The 18,224-nt window shown below is 36.2% G+C and overlaps 2 protein-coding genes across 2 annotated transcripts; both read left to right on the top strand.

The window, feature by feature from the left end:
* Positions 1-1,672: 1,672 nt before the first annotated feature.
* LOC122683199 (olfactory receptor 4C46-like) lies at positions 1,673-8,266 on the top strand. Its single transcript, XM_043886813.1, has 2 exons — positions 1,673-1,701; positions 7,327-8,266. Exons 1-2 carry the CDS (start codon positions 1,673-1,675, stop codon positions 8,264-8,266), a joined length of 969 nt encoding a protein of 322 aa, XP_043742748.1.
* Positions 8,267-14,844: 6,578 nt separating this feature from the next.
* On the top strand, positions 14,845-15,768 carry LOC122682505 (olfactory receptor 140-like). Its single transcript, XM_043885244.1, has one exon. The coding sequence runs from the start codon at positions 14,845-14,847 to the stop codon at positions 15,766-15,768; it is 924 nt and encodes a 307-aa protein (XP_043741179.1).
* Positions 15,769-18,224: the final 2,456 nt, after the last annotated feature.

Below are 18,224 nucleotides of genomic sequence, written 5' to 3'. Positions count from 1 at the left end.
GATACTGCACAATTAAAAAAAAAATCTTTTGAAAACTACATATTATTGAAGCAGATGCACTGTATTCCAATTATACAATTTTTTTTTTTTTTACACTATTGAGCATTCCGTGGTGTTGGTGGTGGTTTAGTTGTTAAGTCATGCCGACTCTTGCGATCCTGTGGACTGTAACCTGTCAGGCTCCTCTGTCCATGGAATTGTCCAGGCAAGAATACTGGAGTGGGTTGCCATTTCCTTCTGCAGGGGATCTTCCCGATCCTTCCTGCATGCAGTGGGGGGTGTCAAGGAATCCGACTCTCTACTTCAATGATTAACTGAGATTTCTTCCCTTCTTCCATTCAAAATGTTCACAGCTCAACAGACTCTTTGGAGGTGGTTTTTGCCAACACTAAATCCATCATTTCTGTAGATTGTTGGCATTGTGGTTTAAGGCAGCTCTCCTATTTACCAAGTTTTATGTGTATTGATTATTTTTCAAGTGACAAACAGCTTGATCTGACTTGGAAAAGATATTCTGTTTCTGGCTACCCTTCTACATCACTATGATAATGTTGATATATAAAATCTATTTATCTACTATTTTCTTAGCTGTTTATTTTGTTCAATTAACATATTTATCCATGAACCAATAGTATATTGTTAAAATTACTGCAGTGTTTCAGATACCATTGCCATGTTAAAAAAAAAAAAAATCACTACCAAATTTAGTGGTTTAAAAAACTAACTCTCACTTTACTATTTCAGGTAATTATAATAGATCAAGAATTTGATTAGTTCAGTTGGGTTCTTTAAGTTCAGCATCTCTCATAAGCGTGCAGTCAGAAACTGTCTGAGGCTAAAGTCATGTACAGGCTGGGAAGCCTTGAGCAGTGGCAAGTGAAGCAGGCAGTGCTCCATGAGAGCATAGGGTGAAGCCTCATCCAATAGAACTGGCGTCCTCCTGAGAAACGGAACGTAAACCAGAGTCCACATGTTTGCTCAGAGGAAAGGCCCTGAGAGAATGGAGTGAGAAGGAGGCCGTCTGTAAGCAGGAAGAGAGGCCTCACCAGGAACCCATCCTGCTGTCACTTTAATCTTGGACATCCAGCCTCCAGAACTGTGAAAAAAATGAATGACTTGTATTTAAGCTGTGCAGTCTGCATTATTTTGTTATGGAAGCCCAAGTCAATTAATGTATGGTGGTATTGATAATGGATGCTGATGATGATAAAATATAGGTTGACTTTGCTCAATAGAGGTCTGAATTGAATGACCAAGTTTCAAATCAGAAAAAAAAAAAAAGAAATTTCCTCATCCAATTGCCAGAAATAGATAATTTCCAAATCCAGAGATTTTTTTGACTAAAAATATATCAGATATTTTTGAGTTAAAGCTGTCAGCACAAATAGGTGGTACAAATCTTCAACCTGACCATTCTCTGAGAGATCTGTGACCATTTACTAAGGTAAATATACTCTAGCAAACATAAATGCTCAAATCTTTCTGGAGATTACCAGAAATAGATTCTAACCCTCAGTCCTGGGTGGCATATTGCCACATCCTTCACTGGTCAGAAAGCTGATTGATAGTTGTTGACCTGAAACATATAGGATACCAAATATTTCTCCAGCAAGCGTGAGTTAATTTGGGATCAGCAAGAATTGCAGTTTAGGGCCTGTAACCATGATGAACCATGTGCAATTCCCCCACAGGCAAGGAAAGGTAAATGCTTTTATAGAAGGGAAAAGAAAGTTGAGGGGGCACTATTAAATAAAGAACACATGACTTTTCATTGACTGAGATGTTACCAGGAAGAAAATGAGTCTTTTTTCTTCCTGTTGGGCTCTGCTATGCTGTAGGGAACAAGAGTTCTGCCTTCGGTCTCCCAACTCTATTTCACTGGGTTTCTGTTTATTAATTTCTGCAAGGCGAGAGAATATTTACTCAATGTTCTCCTCGTGGGCCATTTCTACATATCTAGTGAACTATGTGTATTCTACAGAGGGCAAGCATTTCCATATCCATTCCCTGATGGTGTAGAGAACTGAATAGAAGTATTTGAAGCAAATCTATCTTTCCAACATAATGAGCAAAAAGCACCACATTTTTGTGCTATCAGGGATATTTGACAGATGCAGGACGTTCTCTAGTCTTACTATCACAACTTAGTTTACTTTTGTGGGTTAAGAATAAAGTGAAGACACAAGCTAAGCCGGTGTGGAAACTGGAAGCTTAAAAACATACTGTATAATAGGTCTCTACTTTGTGTATTTTCTATTTACGTGAGAAAATCCTATAGGACTGAGTCAAAGGATGTATTTGGTTATGAGCTCTCAACATTCTTATTTCCCTAGGCAGTTCTCACTTGGGAAACAATGAAGCTCATTGAAATAATTATATGAACAATTACACAAAGAAAACAATATCTTTTGTTGAAATTACCTTATTTCAAGTGAGAATAGTGGCTAATCCCATAGGGAAAAGATAAAACAAGTTGGCATTTAGAAAACCTGAATTCTTATCTTTAATCTGACAGTATCCAAATATGCACTTTTAGAAATGCCCCTTTCCTACCCTGGGTTTCAGATTCTTTGTAAGCACATGAAAAGAGTGAATTAGATACTTTCTAATAAACTCCTAATTCTCAATGACTAATATTTTGTTAATTGCTTATTTATTTGTGGACCTAATGCTGGCCTCTATACACTTGAATTCTCAAAAATCTCATTTATAATATAATATGAAATCCAAGATAATTATGCAGTTTATGGTGAAACATGTCCAACATTTCCCAGAAGCTTCTGATTTTGGAGAGCTCTTAAATTCAGCTTGGAACTGAAACAGCAGAAGCAGGCTTTACTTACTGATTACCTCATCCTGGACAAGTGAAATAAACATTCTAACTCTCAGCTTTTCTATCTATGAGTTAGGAATTATGTATTTATCTCTGAGTTATTTTCAAATTAAGTATGAGTGATGATTACAAAAAATAAATGCCCAATGTAGGATAAATTTCTAAATAAGAAATTTAGGGCAGATGATAAATGGGCAGGGTTGATTACATGTTATTTAACTGACTAAATAAATAAATAAAATGTCTGTATAATTAGAAAGTTTCCTGCAAGAGGAGATGGAGAATTCTCAGTGGAAGAAGTTGACATCTTTGAAATTCCCAAGGGTTTTTTGAATTCTTTTTTTAATGTTTCCACAAACTAGGCTGAAAAATAGTCTTCTGAAAGCCTTTGTTGAAAGATGGATGTTAAAGAAGTCTCCTGCTAAATATTTGGTGAGTTCTTACATGGGAAGTAATGTGGGCTCAGGATCAAGATCAAGACTTGAGATCAGAGAGTTTTAAAATGTCTTTTCAGGGTTGCTCCTCAGTAATTACATGTCCTAGAGTACAATGCTGAACTTCTCCATGTTTCAGTTTTTCTATCTTCCAACCACATATAATGTTCTCAAAAAAATTCTTAAATGAGATAATTTATAAAATTCTTCACACAGTGCCTAGCATATATGAAGCAATATTTGGTTCTGATCATTAGTTATATTAATAATTGCTAACCTTCAGGAAGAACTTTGCAATTTACCCAGTAATAACATCTCTCAAGAGGAAAATAGGCTTCATTTCCTTAGTCCTTTATCATCTCAGAACTTGTAATATTTTGGATACCACGGAAATATACACAGAGATGAGAAAGAGTTGTTGGACCATTTTACTTCAAAGCAAGCTTTGAAGGAGATTTCTACAAACTGGCTATATAGAAATGAATCAAAAAGAAAATAAACCAGAAAATACATGATGAAATAACCCACAAGGTAAAACTACATAGACTTTTATGAGTATTTTAGCTTATTTCTCTAAAATGTCATTATTATTGCTGAAAAAATTTTCATGTAAGTGTTGCTAGTAAAGTTTTACTTGGGCCTAAATGAGGACTACAGCCCAGGAGACAATGTTTCAGAGAGCCCTGTGAAACTGCTCTGCAGAAGCAAGAGAAGTGCTAGGCTCTATAGGAGCTTTGCAACACTGGGCAGGTAGTTGGGATCATCAAAAGATTACTGTTAATTAAAGAAACCAGATATGTTAAGAAATTTAGCTCTGTTCTATGTACGGGAAGGTGCAAGAGTCTGGATTCACTGAAATCACTCCTGTGATATGCACCTCAGCTATCTGGGTCCAGTTATCTGTGTTTCCACATCAGGAGCTTCTTTTACCTTAGGGAGTGGCTGTCCTCTAAGGGTCCTAAAAGGGTAGGACAAGCTCACATTGTTCTTGTTCAGCCTCTAAGTCCTGTCTGATTCTTTGTGACCCTTTGGACTGCAGCATGCCTAGCCTCCCTGTCCTTCACTATCTTCTGGTGTTTGCTCAGACTTATATCCACTGAGTTGGTGATGCCATCCAACCATCTCATTCTCTGTCATTCCCTTTTCCTTCTGCCCTCAGTCTTTCCCAGCATCAGGGTCTTTTCCAGTGAGTCAGCTCTTCACATCAGGTGGCCTAAGTATTAGAGCTTCAGTTTAAGCATCAGTCTTTATGATGAATATTCAGGGTTGACTTCCCTTAGGGTTGATAGGTCGATCTCCTTGCAGTCCAAGAGATTCCCAAGAGTCTTCTCCAACACCACTGTGCAAAAGCATTAATTCTTCACTGCTTAGCCTTCTTAATGGTCTAACTTTCACATCTGTACATGACTACTGGAAAAACCATGGCTTTGACTATATGGATCATTGTCAGTAAAGTGATATCTCTGCTTTTTAATACACTGTCTAGGTTTGTCTCAGCTTTTCTTCCAGGAGCAACCATCTTTTAATTTTGTGGCTGTAGTCAATGACTGCAGTGATTTTGGAGCCAAATAAAATAAAGCCTGCCACTGTTTCCAGTTCTCCCCACCTATTCGCCACGAAGTGATGGGACTGGGTGTTAGTTTTTGGAATGCTGAGTTCTAAGCCAGCTTTATCACTCTCCTCTTTCACCTTCATCAAGAGGCTCTTTAGTTCCTCTTCGCTTTGCTTTCTCCCATTAGAATGTTATCATCTGCATATCTGAGGTTGTTGATATTTCTCCTGGCAATCTTGATTTCAGCTTGTGATTCATCCAGCCTGGCATTTCATACGATGTACTTTGCATAACATTTAAATAAGCAGAGTGATATAGCCTTTTCATATTCCTTTCCCAATTTTGAACCAGTCCATTTTTCCATATCTGGTTCTAACTGTTGCTTCTTGACCTGCATCCGGGTTTCTCACGAGGCAGGTCACATGGTCTGGTGTTCCCACCTCTTTGAGAATTTTCCACAGTTTTTTGTGATCCACACAGTCAAAGGCTTTCATGTAATCCATGAAACAGAAGTAGATGCTTTTCTGAAATTCCCTTGCTTTCTCTATGATCCAACAGGTGTTGGCAATTTGATCTCTGGTTCCTCTGTCTTTTCTAAATCCAGCTTGTATATCTGGAAGTTCTCGATTCACATACTTCTGAAGCCAGCTTGAAGGATTTTGAGCGTTACCTTGATAGCATGTGAAATGAGGACAACTGTATGGTACCTTGAGCACTGTTTGCCATTGCCTTTCTTTGGGATTGGGATGAAAACTGACATTTTCCATCTCACATTGGAGGACTGCAATTGCTGAGGGCTGTGACACCCTTGTTTCCTGATATGGCAGAAAATTTTCCACTTCTCATTGTAACATCCAGAGGAAAAAGACTTTTTTGAAAAGTGAAATCAGACTTTCATAAAACATGAAAAGAACACATAACAGAAATTTCATTTAGCTTATTGATTAATGAGAGAATTAGTAGGGTATAATCACAGCCAAAAGGAAAATTCAGTGTACCATTTTTAACATTGTTCAATCAGAGATATGTAATGACTTTATGAATAAATGCAAGATTTGTTTTATCTGTAATGATCAGGGAAATCAATAAAACTTGCATCTGACAATATTTGTATATCTATAGAAAATAATTACTTCCATTCTTGTCAGTTTTCTGTTACCTCAAGAACTGTAAAATAGCTAACAGTCAGTAAAAGATATAAATCTCATATAATTATGACTCCAAAGGGAATGCTAGTGATAACATGCACACATCTTTATTTTTGTTACATATTAGTCTTCCACAATGTATTTTTCTGAAAAAGTTAAATTTATTTATCAGCTTTATATAAAACAGGGACTGATGCCTTATGAATAAAACAGATTTATACAGAGAAAAGTGATTTCACACTTATATTTCTGCACTTAAAAAAAAAAACAAAATTTCCACATTGTTTGGAGTTTAACAAGAAACAGCATACATAAAATGGGAGATTAAAACAAGTTGAACATATTGATTTTTCAAGGTATGGAAGGAGTTGAGGAAAATTAATGAGATGATAAAGTACAACCTGGACTAGTAAGAGCAGGAAGCATCACCATAATTGGACCTGGAGAGCATGGAAGACAGCGATCTCAGAAACCCAGAAGGTCCATCCAAATGGATGCAGCCTCAGTTAAAGTCACCCAGCCACTGACAGGCCTTAAAGGGAACCCAGACAGTGAGCACCATGACATTTCTTCTTTTATTCTCTCCTGCGCCCCTTGGCCAGAAGGTAGGGGAGACGGTTGGTGCAGACAAGGGAAGAAAACCACTCAGGGTGGAGAGAGTGAGAGAAATCACTGGGTGAAAGGAGTTTATCATTCCAACCGTTTTTCAGTTTTGTTGTTGCTGTTAAGACAGTAAGTACTATTTTTGCAGTTGGCTTGAACAAAAGACAGCACACACACAAAAAAGCCAGATGAGAGTCTTCCAATGCATTTATTCACTTAACTTTATGGAACACCAGTATGTCAGACACTGAACCAAGTAATGGAGGTAAAGAGGTAGAGAAGACAAATACAGACATTTTATCTTAGATTAATTGAAGCGGGTTTTAAATGAAAATGGGGGGTAGATTAGATTTAATGTGCAGAACCAGAAGCAATAATTGTGTTAGTATATTTTTAAAATTTAATAATATTTTTAACTTTTCTTATTGGCTGAGAAGCGATCAGATTTAAGGCCTGATGAGCTCCCTGTGCCTGGATGTCCTCCAACAAAGACTGAAGGACCGCTTGTCAGAAGGTGTGCAAGAAGGTTTTGAGCATCCTTGTAATAAACTGAATTAAACAGCAGCAAAATTTCACTTTCTTTATAAAACAGAAAATGTAGCATGTTTCTTCTCTTGCACTATGGAAAAAAATATAATTTCTATTATTAAAACATTTTGGACTTACGTGAAAGCCCAAAATATTAATTTCTCATCATATTGCTATGGATACTGTTGTTTTTGCAGGTTAATTCTCCACTTTTAAATTCATCTTCAGAATTACAATAAAAGAAAACAAGATGAATGTAACTGAATTCATTCTAATGGGACTTACACAGAATCCTCAGATGCAGAGAGTTCTATTTTTGGTGTTACTTATTACTTACATTGTCACTGTCACTGGCAACCTGTTCATTGTGGTTACTATAATCTGCAGCCGGACTTTGGACTCCCCGATGTATTTCTTCCTGGCCTTCTTGTCCTTCATAGATGCCTGCTATTCCTCTTCCATAATCCCTAAAATGCTAGCTGATTTGCTCTCTGAATCAAAGGCTGTCTCCTTCAGTGCCTGCATGATACAACTCTTCACTGAACATTTCTTGGGAGCTTCAGAGATTGTCCTCCTTGTGGTCATGGCCTTTGACCGCTATGTGGCCATCTGCAGACCTCTGCACTATGTGACCATCATGGACCACCGCACATGCTGCCTCCTGGTGAGGGTGTGTTGGGCAGTGGGTTTTCTCCACTCATTTGGACAGATCCTAGTCACTTTCAGGCTCCCATTCTGTGGTCCCAACATAATGGATCACTTCATGTGTGATATATTCCCCTTGATACAACTTGCCTGCACTGACACTTTCCTTGCTGGTCTCTTGGTTGCTGTCAATGGTGGGGTAATCCCTGTGGTCACTTTTGTAATGTTGTTGGTATCCTATGTGTTCATCCTTTGCTCCATGAGGACTCACAGCTCTGCAGGGAGGAAAAGAGCCCTGTCTACCTGTAGCTCCCACATCACAGTTGTTGTCTTCTTCTTTGTGCCCTGTATATTTATGTATCTGCGACCAGTAGCTACTCTTCCCATGGATAAAGCCATAGCAGTATTCTATACTCTTGTTACCCCCATGTTAAACCCTTTTATCTACACAGCAAGGAATACAGAGGTCAAAAATGCCATTAGGATGCTATTAAGCAGGAATACAATTTCAGAAAATAAATGACTCAACATGATATTTTCTTTCTATGTTGACTTTTACATTTTCATATATTACTACTATAAAGCCCTTCCCATACCTCTAACTGGACACTTATACACCTGTGCAAGGTATTATTATGATTATTCCCATTTCACAGAAGAATACCAATGAACTTCAAGAAAGTTAAATAAACCATCTGATATCAGAGACAGAACTAGTATTCAGACCTGAATACTTCTAAATTCAAATTTGATAGCATTTCAACTATTTCAAAAGGTATCAAAGAAAAGACAGCATTTCATCAGAATCAAGTCTCTTGATTTGTAGTGGTTGAAAATTTTCCTTTCTAATTACATTTTTATATAATGTACCTGCATGTATAAGTGATTGGTACTCAGAAAACTGTTTGGCCTACTGGTATCTAGAATGGTATGGAATATAAAATAGAAAGATGATACTTGCCAATACTCCTTTGGCATACACTTAATATATCTAATATTTAAAATTATATTTGATTTCTTGTTCTTTCCAGTAAAAGTTTTCAGTGATTATAAAAATTTAATTTAGTATTTAAACTAATATGAAAATTTTAAACTGTTCTCAAATGGTCTCAACAGAAATATAAAATTGAAATTTAGTGCTCTCATTTGAAGAAAAACAATTGAAGATCTGAAAGCTTAAATTGTTAGATCATAGAATACACAAATCAGCTTTTAATCCAAATACTTTTACTTCACATCCTGTGATCTTCACATTACCCAGAATTCCTTAGGGCTAATATTTGATTACTGTATGATATATAAAAAGAGTTGTGATTATATGCCATAGGAAATGAAACATTATTATGCTAACAATTATTAGTAACAATTAAATGCTTTTTTTTATCACAAGCACACAGTAAAACATATTTGTAGAACAATTTCCCTACTACAAAGTTGGCTTTATATTTAAGTTCCTTGAATCTGGAATCCTCTTTGAAAGCTGGTTTAGTAGATCATTCATAAGGGATATATAAAAACAAAGCCAAAGTCACTAATTCATAGTTGATCAAAGTATTTCTCACCTAAGAAACTTACCTCACTTGTAAGTTTGCTGTCTATTAACTTTGGCTCTTTTCAAGAATGAAGTCTTCTATCAAAATACAAATGTGTCTACATGTCATAGATGGGTTTGTATTTCCCTCCTTTGAAAGAGCCAACTTCCCTTTTCAGGGGTACCTTATGTTGGCCTGTTGAATAAAACAATAGACTTTGTGATGTAAAAATATTTAGAAAGCATATTATGGTAAGGAAAACATGATGGAAAGCTTCAGGATCAGGGGATATGATTTTTTAATTCTTTTTTTTTTTTTGCTTTTTAAGCTTGATTCTTCAGATATTATTTATTTGTTTGTGTTATTGTAATATAGTTGATTTACAATGTCACGTCAGATTCAGATGTAGAGCAAAGCACACACACACACACATATATATATCCTTTTCTAGATTTTTTTCCCTTATGTTATTATAATATATTGAGTATAGATCTCTGTGTTATATAGAGAAGGTCCTTCAGGTATTGTTATTTTTTTTTAACTTGGAAGATAATTGTTTTACAATGTTACACTGGTTTCTGTTGTACAGTAATGTGAATCAACCATAAATAAGCATATATCACCTCCCTCTTGAGCCTCCGCCCTGCTTTACCCCCATCTCACCCCCTAAGTCATCATAGAGTACCAGGCTGAACTCCCTGTGTTATATACAGCAACTTCCTACCAGCTATCTACTCTACACATGGTAATGTGTATATTTCAATACCATTCTCTCAATTCCTTCCGCCCTCTCCTTCCCCCAGAGTGTCCACAAGTCTCTTCTCTATGTCTGTGCGGAGACATGATTTTTATTCCACACCATGCCATCATCTTCTTTTATAACCTTAAGCAGTTTCCCCTAGTTCTACAGGTAGTTTACTTAGGCAAATTAGAAGATGTTTACAAGTTCTGAGATTCTGGCTCAAGATAAAATGTTTATTGCCACAAATATTAATAGATTTGCTTCTACTTCTATTAGAAGTAAAATTGGAAGAGCTATGAAAACACAGCCCACTTCTCAGGACTTTTCCATATCTGGTAAACAACTTAGGAGATGTGCTCCTGTGATGAAAGCTTCCTTGGATTGGACTAAGACAGTATGGGTGTGTGAGTGCTTTGTTATCTTGAAAATATGTCCCTCTACCTATTGAAGCTCATGAAGCTTCCATCAGAACACTTTGGCAGTACCAGGTTTTGTGAAATTGGTCCATGAGACTGTCATAGGTCAGACCACACCTCAACTATTGATTAGTTCCTGATCAACTATGAAGAGATCCATATATAATTTCTCCTGTTTTCATTCAGATTTACTATTCAAGTTTGAGATTCTATGTTGCTGTCCTTCCAGGGTTTTAAACCACTCCGTCCTTGGATTGGTATTCTGCATACAGGCTTTCCTGGAAATGGACTTTCCTATAATTTCAGGAACTCCTCTTTTGAAAAGTTATTTTCATGGTAACCTTCACTTATTTAGATCAAGTTTATTTTCTTCCTATTTGGTGCTACTCTAGGGATTTGGGTGATGTGCTAGATTGGTGTATGGATTCTAAAGTAATCTCTCTATCCAGCATGGTAGCTATTTAACCAGAGTCTTTATGAGCCATTTTGAATGGATTTCAATCTTTTATGAGGTTTTGAATGATGACTTTGTCAATACATGATGATTCTCTGATCTGACTCTGCCTTTCATGCCAGAGTTGAAAAAATGTTTAAAGCCATTTTCATGATGACACTTCAACAACATCCCTTATAGTTCAGATCCTTATTCAGAGTGTCTTTGGCATCTGTCATCATAATTACTGCTCTACACACCCAGTCAAGCTAGGTTCAGTCACGTGGTTTTAGTTTTCTTAAATCTTTTCTTTCATGACACATCATGCTTACAGTGACACATTCTCTGGCGCTAATCCAGAGTTATGTGCAAATTTCTTCTTAATGCAACCATATTTGTACATGTTGAGTGAGTGTTCTACATTCTACATTCCTGAGTTGAATTGAATGAAATTTATTTACAGTATAATTTCAAATAATGATATTTATTTCTTTTAATAGATAACTGCAATAGGTTTTACAGCTGATGGCAGCACAAGAGTATCATTACATATTAGTTATAAATAATAATTTGGAGATCAGAGTCTTGGTCCAGGATTTAGTGACCTAGCTTCATATTTTCCCTTGGCAAATGACATTTTTATTTCCTGTCATAGTCTCTAGCTGTTAACTGTGAATATTATTGCCTACTTTTTTACTCAATAGAGATTAATTTAAAATGATAAATAAATGCATTTTTCCATCTTTGAATATAACTGAAGAGTGGAATTATTTTCATGGTTTTTTATGTTAAATCCAGAATTGACACAAGTTATAACTACTTTGAAGTGTAAAGTGCCAACATTAGTAATATACGGGGTTCATAATATCACTTAGTGTACATCTGAAAATAATATTTAAGAAATATGATTAGAGCAAATTATAGATAAATTTAAAATAAAATACAATAAAAACTAATCAGATAGTTACCCACCTAAGCATTTAAGATAAGTAATAACCAATATTCAGACTCTGTATTTCACTGATTTTTAAATTAAATGCCTGAATTCTGAAGTGCTCTACTTGACTTTTTGTCATAGCATTTTGTCTTTATGTAAACCTAAGGAGGATATTAAAATTAAAGATGAGTGCTATAAAAGTTATCTTCTAAAGTTCAGTTAAGTGAAATAATTGGATTGCTGGCAAAGTTTGTTAATGATGGTGAAATACCCTTGGGGTCCAATTAGCCGCAGTTAAGAAACTTGACAGAGTTTGCCTACAAATAGGATAACTGTTGCACCTTTAAGACTCAAAAGGAGTCTTATGCAAAGATACCATTTATAAATCAACAAAGACACTTTCTGTAGCTGAGCTAGTTGACATTTTAACTTTACAACTTACCTCATTTTTGGTGAACTAACAGTTGCCTGAAGCCCTGGTCATGGACATTTGTCAGACACGTTCATAGGTGAGATTTTTTTTTTTTTTTCCATGAAATAGTATAATCATAGACCCTCAGTTTTAAAAATGATCTTACAAATTATATAATCATCCCTCATCCTCACTGATGTGAGATTTAAATCCTTTCTTCAGTAAACATTCAGAACGTTAGGTTCAACTACAATGCTACCAACTTAGAAGTAAAACTGTGTATTTATTCTCAGTTATACATATTTATATTACTTAAAAGAATAATTAGTTAGAATAATTTTATATTTCAACTTTGCATCCAAAATTTCCCCACTAATGATACATCAAAATTTTCCAAATATATTGCATGACTTTTTAAAATACCATTTCTCCAATGATAATCATTCCACTAACACAGCTAAATTTTTCACAACTCTTAATAAATGTAAACAATGAATTTTCCTTTCAAAAATATTTTCCATTAGAATTTATTCTTAGGAAGAATATTTTGGAGCCAAAAAAATGGAAAAGTAATTTTTATTTCTTCAGAGTTATTTCTAAAACACTTAGTTACACATAACTATGTCTAATTCTGCTTTCTGTATTGATACACTATTATCTTTTCTGATCATTTCTGGGATCCCAATTCAAAATAAGGGAATATAATGAAGCTACAGCATTTTGTTTCCACTTAAGTATATCATTTTCATTTTGGATAATTTAAAAATAAAATTCTTTCTCCTTGAAAGGGGAAGAATTTTTTTCCAGAATACATTGTATTATATTTATGGTTTCTCTTCTCTTTTCTTTGGGAAATGTATATCCCCAATTTTTCATTCTGTTAGTAATGTAGTATCCTTGAAACAGGAATGATAGCTAGTATGGAAAGATTGGAGAAGAAGGCATAGGAATGAATTTGGCAAAAACATAAAGGAATGGGAAGGTCATTCATATCATGGTGGGATGAGCTGCTGTTTTTTGGTAATGAAATATCAGGCATTATGGGCAATTAACAAGGATTCTTTTTATGACTCTATGTAAACATACATACATTAAAATACAGATTAAGTATCCCATAAATATCTGTTGGGGGTTTTCCTAGTGGCTGAAATGGTATTTGTTGAATGAATTAACTTGCAATAAGTATTTATTAGTATGCAACAAATTTGATATACTTGTGTTAGTCTGTGTATATATGTATAGTGCATCATCTATCTCTTTATCTTACCTGGCAAGCTATTGCAGTTAGTTCTCCATATTGAAATTTTCATTTTAATACTTTGAAAATAAGGATTTCTTTTCCCTAACAGATCCTTATGTATTGAACAGCTATGCAAGAGTTTTTTTTATCCATGCCTACTGAATCTGTAATTTACTTTATATTTTTACAACAATATAACAATATTAAATTATATGTGGATCAAAGTTTTAAAGAATAAAAGCTCAATTAATAAATGCCATAATCATCTTGAAAGTAAAATTACTCAGTAAGATTCTCTTTCTTACAGGCAAGGATATTTTCACATTCACCCCAGGAAGAGTATTAGAAATTATTAAATTGGAACGCAACTTCCTTCAAAAGCTTGTTTCTCATCAAGTAACAATAAACAGAGCAGGAGAATGAGAACACTTAAATTTCTCCTAAGTTTATGGTTAGGACAGGCAGTTGTATACTTATCCATGGAAAATGGCAATTCACCAAGCATTCAGACTCAACTTCCCTGGTGGCTCAGACAGTAAAGCATCTGCCTACAATGCGGGAGACCTGGGTTCGATCCCTGAGTTGGGAAGATCCCCTGGAGAAGGAAATGGGCAACCCACTCCAGTACTCTTGCTAGGAGAATCCCATGGATGGAGGAGCCTGGTGGGCTACAGTCCATGGGGTCGCAAAGAGTTGGACATGACTAAGCGACTTCACTTCACTTCACTTCAATAGGTTTCAAGCACTACAGATATTATGCCAAGTACTATGATAAGTGAGGAAACACAGTTGAATGCTATATGTGTTCTGATAGGTACTGGAGAGGATGTGTTGCCAAAGACTTTTATATATGTATGTATATATATATAATCCTTAACATGCCTGCTTATGATAGATATTTATTGATGATGTCTTTCTACAGTAAGAGTTGAGGATTCAGATGCTAATTCTAATGGAAGAGGGAATAACTCTTACATCTGAGGGGTAACTCTAGCCTTACAGGATTAATCTGATAATTGTAAATTGTAAATGTATGGAGCACTAAGATGACTTATCAGACTCACATGGAATTGGAGCCAGGAGAAGAATCCAGAGCCCATGTAGACAGCCCAATGTTTTATTGGTAAATTAAAAGTTGACTGATAGGTGTTTACAAGTGAGAGAAACTAGATGTCTGAAGAGGTAGAAAGCATCATTGAGGAAGAATTAAAAAAAAAGAAATAACATTAAATCAACTACAGGGCAAAAGTAACAAGGACATGCTCCGCAATCACCATAACTGCTCTGTTTTTGTTCTAAGACATTCAGACAATAATTCTTTCTTGATTAACAAGTATCGTTCTTTATCTTTGCAGGCAATTCAGGCCCCAGGAAGGTGGGAGTTCATAAATGAATCTCATGGCTCCCAACAATGTGACTGAATTTGTTCTCTTGGGACTCACACAGAATCCATACTTGAAGAAAATACTCTTTGTTGTCTTTTTGTTCATTTTCTTGTTCACTGTGCTGGCCAATCTGTTCATTATCATCACCATCTCCCTCAGCCCCACACTTTCTGCCCCCATGTACTTCTTTCTCACTCACTTGTCTTTTATAGATGGCATCTTCAGCTCTGTCACCACCCCCAAAATGATCATTGACCTGCTGTACCAGAGGAGAACCATCTCCTGGGGTGGCTGCCTGACTCAGCTCTTTCTGGAGCACTTCCTGGCAGCATCAGAGGTCATTGTCCTCATGTCCATGGCCTACGACTGCTACGTGGCCATCTGCAAGCCTCTGCACTACATGGCCATCATGCGACAGGGGCTCTGCCAGCTCCTGGTGGTGGTGGCCTGGATCGGAGGGATCCTACATGCCACCGTGCAGATGTTATTCACTGTGGACTTGACCTTCTGTGGCCCCAATATTATTAACCACTTCATGTGTGATTTCTTTTCACTGTTGGAAATTGCCTGCAGCAACACTTACAGGCTGGGAATGGTAGTGGCCACTAACAGTGGGGGCATGTGTTTACTTATTTTTGTAATGCTGCTCATCTCCTACATAGTCATCCTGAGCTCCCTGAAATCCCAAGGTTCTGAAGGACGGCGCAAAGCCCTCTCTACATGTGGCTCCCACTTTACAGTAGTGGTGCTCTATTTTATCCCTTATATTTTCACTTATACCCGTCCGGTGATCAGTTATCCTGAAGACAAGTTGGTGAGTGTGTTCTTTGCAATCCTCACTCCCATGTTAAATCCTATCATTTACACAGTGAGAAACACAGAGGTGAAAAATGCTGTGAGGAGTTTGTTGAAGAGGAGAGTAGTGTAGCTGTTCATGATGCCAATTAGAGAATGATTTATATGCATTGATAACCTTGAACCTATTGTAAATTATGATAGAAAATAAAATACTTTTCAGAACATTGACAGAAAAAAAGCCTCTGAAACTAATATTTGTTGATAATTTAGTATTGGCTAGACATATCTTAGGCATTTTTGTAAGTTTTAATATACTTTCTAGAGACTAACACACACACACACAAACTTCAATATTAATGTTCACAGCCACAAGATAGATAATAAAGAAAATGTAAGCCATTAGTTTGATGATTGTAGAGTGTATCATTCTTAACTGTAACTGCTACTTTATTAAGTTTTCCATATATCCTACTTGGATAAAATTGACTTTTCTATAGACCATTGATCTCTGAACTTTTTCTATTTTAGCTTAGCTTGTGGTAAAGCAAATAAGGGATAAAAATTGTTTGATAGATACCAAGGGAAGGGGCAGTTTCATGAAGGAATCACAGCTGAATTTTTTTCTGCACTATGAAATCATCAAAATCAAAAGAGAGACACCCACAGTAGGAGGAATGAATAATTCACAATCTATCTACAATTATTTTTTGGCACAAACATTATACAGGAAGTTTTAAATTAACCTTAACTGTCTCTTATTTTCTTAAATATCCTCATGGTTCACATTTTTCTTGAATATAATAGAAATGTTTTCATCTCCATAGCAAGATTTGAGGAACCATTTGAAACAAGAAGAGTAAACACCTTTTATAAATTTTTTTTTTTTTTATTAGTTGGAGGCTAATTACTTCACAACATTTCAGTGGGTTTTGTCATACGTTGATAAAAAGCATATGGTTAGGTTCCAAAGAATTCCAGAAAATCATTTACTCTTGTTTCATTGACTATGCTAAAGCCTTTGACTGCATGGATCACAACAAACTGTGGAAAATTCTTAAAAAAACGGAAATACCAAACTACCTTACCTGCGTCTTGAGAAATCTGTATGCAGGTAAGAAGCAACAGTTAGAATTGGACATGGAACAATGCGCTGGTTCCAAATTGGGAAAGGAGTAGGTCAAGGCTGTATATTGTCACCTTGCTTATTTAACTTATATGCAGAGTACATCATGCCGAATGCTGGGCTGGATAAAACACACGCTGGAATCAAGATTTCTGGGAGAAACATCAATAACCTCAGATATGCAGATGACGCCACCCTTATGGCAGGAAGTGAAGAGGAACTAAAGAGCTTCTTGAGGAAAGTGAAAGAGGAGAGTGAAAAAGCTGGCTTAAAACTCAACATTCAAAAAACTCAGATCACATTAATCCATCTGCAGTCCTTGTGGTTGCAAACAGCCAGACACGACTGAGTGACTGAACTGAACTGAACAGGAATACAGAATACTGCTGTGGTTTTGCCTGTGGGAAAAGTAGCTCCAAGTCACAGATAACAATACAGGGCACAGAGAACAAGATAACAACTGTGATGTGGAAGCTACAGGTAGACAGGGCTTTCTTCATCTTACACATTGCTAACAAGATCATGCTTTTCATTTATTTATTTACTTGATTGTTACCCACCTACTCCCCCACCCTGGAATTTTATTCCCACATAGACACAATTGATGTTAGTGTTATTAAACCTTATATACTCAGTTTCCATAACTCTCTAACCCACCATAGACACTGAACAGAACTTTCTGGTTAAATTATATAAGTCTCAATTTCCTAAGGTGAATTAACCGCAGAGCCATTTTTTCCCCCCAATAGTAAATGTTAACTCTATAGGATAACAGTGGGAAAAGCCCTGTGGAAATAACACCTATTTAGCTCTTCAAGGTTCTGTGTTTGTGTGCGTTCATTGCTCAGTCATATCCGACTCTTTGTTACTCCATGGGCTATACCCACCAGGCTCCTCTGTACATGGGATTCTCCAGGCAAGAATACTGGAGTGGGTTGTCATTCCCTTCTCCAGGGGAATTTATCAATCCAGGGATGGAACCCGCATTTCCTGTGTTTCCTGAATTGCAGTCAGATTGTTTACCATTGAGCCACTGGTGAAGTGCAGTGAAATGAAAGTCGCTCAGTTGTGTCCAACTCTTTGTGACCCCATGTGAGCCCTGAATAAACTATTTGTGTATTTTGGAGATAAATCCCTTGTCATTCAATTCAGTTGCAAATATTTTTTTCCATTCTGTAGATTGTCTCTTTGTTTTGTTTATGGTTTCTTTTGTTGTGCCAAATCTTTTTAAGTTTAATTAGGTCCCATTTGCTAATTTTTCTTTCTCTAGAAGGAAAGTCATGACCAACCTAGATAACATGTTTAAAAGCAGAGACATTACTTTGTAAACAAAGGTCCGTCCAGTCAAGGTTATGGTTATTCCAGTAATCATGTATGGATGTGCGAGTTGGATGGTGAAGAAAGCTGAGCACCAAAGAATTGATGCTTTTGAACTGTGGTGTTGGAGAAGACTCTTAAGAGTC

Source organism: Cervus elaphus, chromosome 24 (genome assembly GCF_910594005.1).
Source record: "Cervus elaphus chromosome 24, mCerEla1.1, whole genome shotgun sequence".
NCBI lineage: Eukaryota > Metazoa > Chordata > Mammalia > Artiodactyla > Cervidae > Cervus > Cervus elaphus.
The sequence above is the reverse complement of the archived record's forward strand: the minus strand, read 5'-3'. Positions and strand labels throughout refer to the sequence as shown.

Excerpts from the sequence above, each read along its gene's own strand:
- LOC122682505 (XM_043885244.1), top strand. The coding sequence starts at position 14,845 with ATGAATCTCATGGCTCCCAACAATGTGACTGAATTTGTTCTCTTGGGA.
- LOC122683199 (XM_043886813.1), top strand. The coding sequence starts at position 1,673 with ATGTGCAATTCCCCCACAGGCAAGGAAAG. Across the intron at positions 1,702-7,326 it reads TCCCCCACAGGCAAGGAAAG|AATTACAATAAAAGAAAACA; the intron begins GTAAATGCTTTT and ends ATTCATCTTCAG.